The following is a 7908-nucleotide window of genomic DNA, read 5'->3' on the forward strand; positions in this document are numbered from 1 at the left end:
CCGCTACTCCGCTGCCGGACCGGCTCCAAGTGCCACTGGAGCCACCGCCCTCGACCACGCCGACGCATATCGACAGGGTTTGTGCCCCACCACCTCCACCATCCACCAGTTATCTCCCAACTCCCTGGCGGGTGGCACCCCCGCCGTCTCACCGTCCCTCCCACAATCTGCCTCCATTGCCGGGCTAGCAGCCACCTCCGGAGCTCCCTCTACTCTCGATAGCACAGTTAGCTCCAAACCCCCGAACCCTAACTCGCTGGAGCGCCGCCCATCGTCGGAGTCATATTTTTGCTATTACTTTTTCTTGTGGTAGAGTTACTTTCTCGTATGGGCTTATAGAAATAACAAAAGGGATCATGAGATATCCTTAAATCCTTAAATGGAGAGATCTCTCCGCGTAACATTAGAATGTTTATATGTATAACGGATTCACAAGCATTGTGGACAGATTCACAAGCTGAGCATCACTACATTATTTTTGAACGACGTACGCAGTACACATCATTATTGTTGTGGAGTTATTAAGAACTAGCTACATCTACCGTACAAACTTAAAGGGACCTTCAATTCACTTGTAGAGACCTAAACTTGGAGATGAACTCCAAGATGTTGATGTCGGAGCTACCACCTTCGCTTACAGCCTTCTTCGCTTTGCGGCTCCAGTCCAGAGCACTCCTCCTGAACCCAGCACCCGTTTCCCCTTCCATCACTGTACGCACGCACCTCTCCACCTCTCCCCTCCCCACCACCGCCGTCGCCTCCGTTTCCGGCCGCGCCTGGACGCCGACGTGCCACACGTCCTCGACGCACATGGCGTTCATCGGCTGGTCCGACCACTGCGGCACCACCACCATGGGCACTCCGGCGGCGATCGCCTCCACCGCCGAGTTCCACCCGCAGTGCGTCACGAAGCACCCGACCGACGGGTGCGCCAGCACGTCCAGCTGCGGGCACCACGGCACGACGAGGCCTCTCGCCGCCCTCGCCCTGCCGCGGAAGCTCTCTGGCAGCTTGGCGGTCTCCGTGGCGCGGACCACCCAGAGGAAGGGCTTCCCGCTGGCACGGAGGCCCTGGGCCAGCTCGGCCAGCTGGTCGGCGGCCAGGGCGACCATGCTCCCGAAGGAGACGTACACGACGGAGCGCGCCGGGTGGCCGTCGAGCCACGCCTTGCTTTCCGCCGTCATCGGGGTGTGAAGCTGGATGCCGTAGGACACATCGTCCGGGAGGCGGTTGTCGAGGTACGCCGACGGCACGGTTGGCCCTACCGTCTTAGCACCCCATGTAGACGCCAGGTACTCCGATTCCTGCGGCTCCAGCTCGTGGAATGAGTTGACGAGCACGGCCTCCGCGGTGTCCAGGCCCTGGAACTGGTTCAGCACCACCTCCCGGAAGCTCCGGGGACAGCTCCGGTCGACGAGGAACGACGGGAGGTCGCCCGGCTCGAGCTGGGCGGGCAGCCCCCGGAGCCCGGCGAGCTCCTCCTTCGCCGGCCGGAACGGCACCCGGCCGGCCCAGGCGTGGGTGTAGAGCGCGTTCACGGCGCACGTCTGCGTGAGGAACGCCGCGCACGCCGCGCCGCGCCGCCGCGCCACGCCCTGCGCCCACGGCAGGAACGCGTCGTACACCACCACGTGCACGGGGCGGCCGTGCTCCTCCGCCTCCGACACGAGGAGCGCGTCCAGCGTCTCGGACCCGGCGGACTCGAGGCGCTCGAAGTAGGGGCCGCCGGGACCGCCGAGCTCGTCGGGGCCGCCGCCGTCGCAGCCGTCGGAGAAGACCGCGACGTGGACGGAGGAGCTGCCGGGGGCCGGCTTGGTGGAGCTGGCCACGAAGCGGGTCGCCGCGAGGGTGCACCGGACGCCCTTGTGGGAGGCGAGCCGCTTGCCGAACTGGAACAGCGGGTTGATGTGGCCCTGGACAGGGAACGGGAGCAGGAGGATGTGGAGGCTCTGGTGGTCGGAGCTCACCATGGCGTTTGAATGCGATAGTATTGGTAACCTGATCGATGTTCTGAAGAAGATGAGAGTTAGGTGTGGGCTCTATATATAGACGAAGGATAGTTTCAGTCTTGAAGATAGAGTTTCCACACTTTGAATTTACCAAACTTTGACCCTTGATTTGATTTTCAGTGGAAAAATCCTTCCAATGCACATTTGAATCGAATATCCGCCAAAATTGTTGCCGTCCACCAGACTGATTTTCAAATGAATCTGAGGGCAGTTTTCCAGCCACAAGTTTCACCAACGTCGTTCCTACCAAATTGTACAAGCTCACATGCTGCCTTTTATTCAGAAAAATGTATTGCCGTTATGAAGCTCCCCTTTCTTCAATGCTCGACGCCGTTGCTCTACTTCGGTTTCCAATTTTATCAGGCACGTACCCAAAGCAGCTAGCCATCTTTACACCTTCAGCAGAGGCCATTAATTCATCCTGCAGAGCTGAAGTTGACAAGAGTTTCTATCTACACAGTTAAATTATACTCCCTCAGTTTCAAAATGTAGTTCGTTTTAGCTTTTCTAGATCTATAATATTTGCTATGCATGTAAATATAATATATGTCTAGATGCATTTCAAAATCTATAAATTTAAAAAATCCAAAACAAACAATCTACGTATCGAGGGGTGTAGCATAAAATGAAGCTTAAGATGTACCTTCAATTATATAACTTGGTAGCTAGGTGTACCAAAATCCAAGTTATAATTTATAATGCATAAAATTAGCAAAGCCTCTGTGTCGCAGCCATAATAAACTGTCCGTGGTCGTCTCGTCTATCGCAATTGCTCCATTACCACGTGCTATTTCCAGAACCATCAGTATCTATCTATCATTAGAAGTTCCATAATATAGGTTTTTTTCTGAGAATCACGGAAATTTTCATTACAGGAGTACAATCCTTGGCCGCTAATCCAATAACCATTCTGGGATAGCATCAAGCCAAAAGTGGGAACGATCAGTAGCCGACACCATACAAGCACAGTTGTGAGCTACTGAATTAGCATCCCTACTCACCCAAACCAACCTGAAAACAATAAAACTCCTGCCTAACTCCGGCCGTGATATCAACGTAGAGCCTGCCAATGGAAGATCTCCTGCCATCACTTGCCTCTAGTAAAGTCTTCAGGCCACTGCATTCGACTTCAAGGATAACCTTGTCATAGCCGCATTCAATTACCGGTTCTAGGCCTTTCTTTGCCACCAGTGCTTCTGCCGTTAAAACGTCCGGAACATTGTCAAGCCATCTTGCCACTGCTGCCAGGACCGAGCCACGCTGGTCGCGAATGACCACCCCAGCGCTGCTTGTGCAATTGTCTGAATCAAAGGCGGCATCAGTATTCACTTTCACCCACCCTTGTTCAGGCATCTTCCAAGTACGGCTCCTTCTAGTCTGAACAAGTTTTAGTTCTGGCTTCAGGGAGGCAAGATCCTCCAACATAGAGGAGATATAGCGTACCATAGCTCCCGGCTCCCACGTCTTCCTGCCATGGCGCCTGTCAGACCACAATGTCTTGTTGTAATCTTTGGCCCGAGCAAAACTCTTGTACTAGTTTAAGGCGGGCCGGCGCACAAAGTCTTAATACAAAGATGCGCAGATTTCCTGCGTATTCAAGAAAAAAAAAAAGACCACAATAACCACGCTCCGCAAACCACCAAAGATGCCGTATTCGCTGAGCATATATTTGTATCAAGAACATCCATTGCCCACGTACTTGGATGATGCAACATAGGAACGGATATCCCCGGGAACTTTTTAACTTCAGCCCAAAACCTTTTAGCGACTGGGCAATAGAAGATCACATGAAACACCGTCTCCTCTGGATCACCACACAATTCACAGTAGCTCTCCGGGCTGATATGCCTCCACTTCAGTTCAAGTGTTGACTCAAAAAGTTTTGTAGAGCACACCACCAGAACACACGCACCTTCGGAGGCACTTTCAGTTTCCAGATCAAGTTTCACGCTCAATCATCCCTCGAACCTCTTGCTTCATCAGATTTCGCCACAGCCATAGCTGCTTGTTCATCTTTCAGCAGCCTATATGCCGAGCACACCGAGTAAAAGCCATTCTTCTCAAGCGCCCAAGCCCTCACGTCCTCTGCTAACATGGTTGACGGCTTGATCTTTAGAATTTCTGTCGCCTCCAATGCCATAAAAGAATTCCGCACAGCCTCCTCATCCCACACATGGGTGCCACGAAAAAAAGATCACACACCAATTCCACATCAGCAGTCGGTTGTCTAACTAGCGGCTTGAGAGATTGCAGCCCAGGGATCCAATTTTTCCGCCAAATACTGAACTCCCCCGGCCTGACCCTATTAATCAGACCCTTCATCAGGACGTTGCGACCATAAAGAATCGATCTCCATGTCTCTGAACTCCGCCTTCTTCTGGTAGCTGAGAGAAAGTTGCCATTCGGATAATATTTTCCACCCAGCACCTTTGCACACAGCGAGTCCGGCCTCAATAATAAACGCCAGCCTTGTCTCCCCAACATAGCTTGATTAAACAGAGTGAAATCTCTAAAACCCATGCCCCCCTTGGGCCTTTGAACGTGTCAACTTCTCCCACCGTTGCCGGTGAATCTTATAATTGTCCAAAGAGCTACCCCACCAATAATTTGACACAGCCGACGTAAGTTTACGGCATACTGCCGGGGAGAGCTTGAAACGAGACATTGGGTATGTTGGCACCGATTGAACATTAACCTTGAGTGAGACTTCCCAAGCCGCAAAGCTAAGAGTCTTCTCCACGCAGCCTCCAATAAAACCATGTACCCAAGCCGGCACATAATTAAAAGTACCGGAATTGCCTCTTCCAACAGCAGTTGGCAACCCCAAGTATCTTTCACCGAGTGCTTCATTTGAGATCTGAAGGCTCAAGTGAACTGCATCCTTAGACAGTTTTGGGAAAAGAAAATCGCCGACTTGCTCTTATTCACCAGCTGTCCTGAGCCCTTATTGTACGCTCCAAAATTGAAGCAACCCGATCGATCAGCTCCTCTTGTAGATGCCTGAGTGAAAATCATGCGATCATCAGCAACTAAAAGATGAGAAATCCACGGGGCACTCCTGCTAACACGTATCCCTCCGAAAACATAAAGAGGCCCGATGTCCTTCAGCATACAAGAGAGACCCTCTGAACAAATTAAGAAAAGATTTGGCGATATTGCATCGCCCTGTCTTATGCCTCGAGTCGGTTTGAACGTGTGTGAGAACATCCCATTAACTCTGACGGAGAACGAAACTGACAAGACACACTTCATGATCAAAGAAATCCACATCTCAGAGAAGCCCATCTTCTCCAGTATCACCCTCAGATAATCCCACTCAACTCTGTCATAAGCTTTCATCATGTCCAGTTTAATAGCGCAGCTTCCCGATTTGCCTTTCATATTCCGCAAATAATGGCAGCATTCATATGCTATAAGAACATTATCAGTAATCAACCTTCCCGGGACGAAGGCACTTTGCTCCTCCGAGATAATATCATCAAGAATCACTCTCAGCCTATTTTCCATTGTCTTGGAGCAAATTTTGTACAGAACATTGCACAAAGAGATCGCCCGGTACTGTGAAAGCTCCTGCGGATTGCTTACCTTCGGTATAAGAACAAGGAGGGTTTTATTCACCTCATCTGGAAGATCTCCATTCAGAAAGTCCAGCACCGCACTGACAACACAAGTTTTGACCAGCTGCCAGTGAGTCTGAAAAAACCCGGCATTAAAACCATCGGCCCCTGGGGCCTTGTTGGGAGCCATCTGGAAAAGAGTTTGCTCCACCTCTTCCTCCGTAAAGGGTCTGTCCAGCAACTCACACATTCCTGGAGTAATTTTACGAGGAACATGGCAGCATATCAGCTCCGGGTCGAGGACCTCCTGTGCCTCAAACAGATTTTGGTAGAACCCACATACCAGCTTCTCAAGTCCCTCTTGATCCGTAACCATATTTCCATCCTCTCCCACAAGCATCTCGATTCTGTTGGATCGATGTCATGCTCGGGCTTTATTAGCTTGGAAAAATTCTGTGTTAGGGTCACCTTCCTTTAGCCAGGACTAGTTAAATGCCTGTGCTACAGGCAACAAAAATTATATTAATCCATGTATGAGTCATCAAACTTTGTAAAAGTTATGCAAAAATTGAACTCAAATATAGAGATAAAAATTTGGAAACTATCAGTTTCACCACTCACATTGCAATAGACAAATTGCAAATGTACAATGAATATTTGAATCAATCTTGACATATTATCAGAAGAGCTGAACTGATGAAGCCTATTATACATAACATCTCTATGGCTTCTTAAAACTATTTTGATGTGAATATGTATCAGGCATAGACAGCCCAAGGAAGCAATCACCATCTTCGTTTATTTGCAGCTCCTGTTTATGCTGTCTCTCTATCTATTCAGGATCTTCTCAACAAAGTGGATTACTTATTGGGGCCGCGTGAAAGCTACTGAAGACATCTATAATAGAAAATGTGCTACAGCTCATATGGACTTAGTGGTAATATGCAAAAGAATTGAGAAACTTGGCTGCTTCCTTATGATAATGTGATCTGCATTGGAGAGCCAGAACCAAGAAGCCAAGACTCACATCTTTCACTATCGCTGGGCATCATCGAGCCATAATTAAGAAGTAAAAGGACAGGGTGTACCATTGCAATTTGTTCAGCCATATGATGGTTTACTTCTTCGAAGATGCAAGTCCTTGTTTGTTTCATACTTTCATCATGTGAAAATGGAGTCAAAAAAGTCAAAAGCTGAATATAATATATGCCTCAAGTAGAATTCACCTTGAAATCCCATCTTGGTTGAACAAATTTGACGTTTCAGTAACACTTCTATTCATAAACTAAATTTATATAGCACCATAGTCTTATCATCTCACTATATTTTTGCACAAGATAGCGCCCAAGAAAACAAGTAGCTCCAACCACCCCTGCTACAATTCCAATATAAAGGTTTCGAGACCCCATTTATATCAAGAAGAGGGAGTAGTCCCTTGTGCCCGGCGAGCGCGCGACGCCGTGGAGGCCGACGTGCGAGTGGTCGCCCTGGCAGGCCGCCATGAAGCAGGCCTCCCGCAGGAGGTCGCAGACGCCTTTGTCGTCGTCTCTGCTCCCAGGCTTTAGAGACTTCACGGCGACGACCTGGCCCGAGGCGCGGTGGCGTGCCTTGGCGACGACGCCGAAACCGCCCTCGCCGAGCCGGCAGACCTCCTCGTACCAGCAGGCGCTGCCCATGCGCCGCTTCCGCCGGCCGGTCCTCGGCCTCCCCTCGGCAGCCGTCGCGGGCGACGTCGTCGATCATGGCGTTGATGGCGGCAGCGCGCCTGGCGCTGATGGGTGTCCCCACGTTGCGACGATGCTCCTCGATCATGTCGCAGACGGCCGCGAGCCGGGCGCCGACGGCGCTCGTCTCCCTTGCGGCGACAAGTTCGGCGCCGGCGCCTTCGACTTCTTCCGCGGTGGCTGTGGACTTAGCGGGTGCAAGCGCAACGGCGTACATGTTGGCAGCAGATGCTGGAGAACTGGAGCATGCGTGTTTGGAGTAGATGGATGTTTTATATCGAGGGAGATCCATCCATGCTGCCGACTTCAACTGCATACAGTTCGGAGTCGGAAAACCGTATCGGACATGGTGCTAATCTCTGCACTCTTCGCTAATTTTTTTTTCATTCTTGAAATGCATGTACTCCGTACACCGACCAGGTGTTAGTCACTATTTCTCCAAACTAATTTATTTTGTTACTAATTGTCTTATATTCCACCGTTTTTCTCAAATTCCATCACTTGAACAGCAGGTAGCAAGATATATTTTAGGTGATTGGAATTTTCGATCGAACTACTTTCTTTGATGTTGCGAACTTGCTCTTCGATGTTGACATGTTGTAGATGGATGTAATATAT

The 7908-nt window shown here is 50.3% G+C and overlaps 1 protein-coding gene across 1 annotated transcript; it reads right to left on the bottom strand.

Moving 5' to 3' along the window:
• Window positions 1-563: 563 nt before the first annotated feature.
• Window positions 564-1970, bottom strand: LOC112885508 (UDP-glucosyltransferase UGT13248-like). Its single transcript, XM_025951111.1, has one exon. The coding sequence runs from the start codon at window positions 1968-1970 to the stop codon at window positions 564-566; it is 1407 nt and encodes a 468-aa protein (XP_025806896.1).
• Between the last annotated feature and the right edge of the window lie 5938 nt (window positions 1971-7908).

Source organism: Panicum hallii, chromosome 3 (assembly GCF_002211085.1).
Source record: "Panicum hallii strain FIL2 chromosome 3, PHallii_v3.1, whole genome shotgun sequence".
NCBI lineage: Eukaryota > Viridiplantae > Streptophyta > Magnoliopsida > Poales > Poaceae > Panicum > Panicum hallii.

What these genes read in the sequence shown, in the direction of transcription:
- LOC112885508 (XM_025951111.1), bottom strand. Translation starts at nt 1,970, where the DNA reads ATGGTGAGCTCCGACCACCAGAGCCTCCACATCCTCCTGCTCCCGTTC.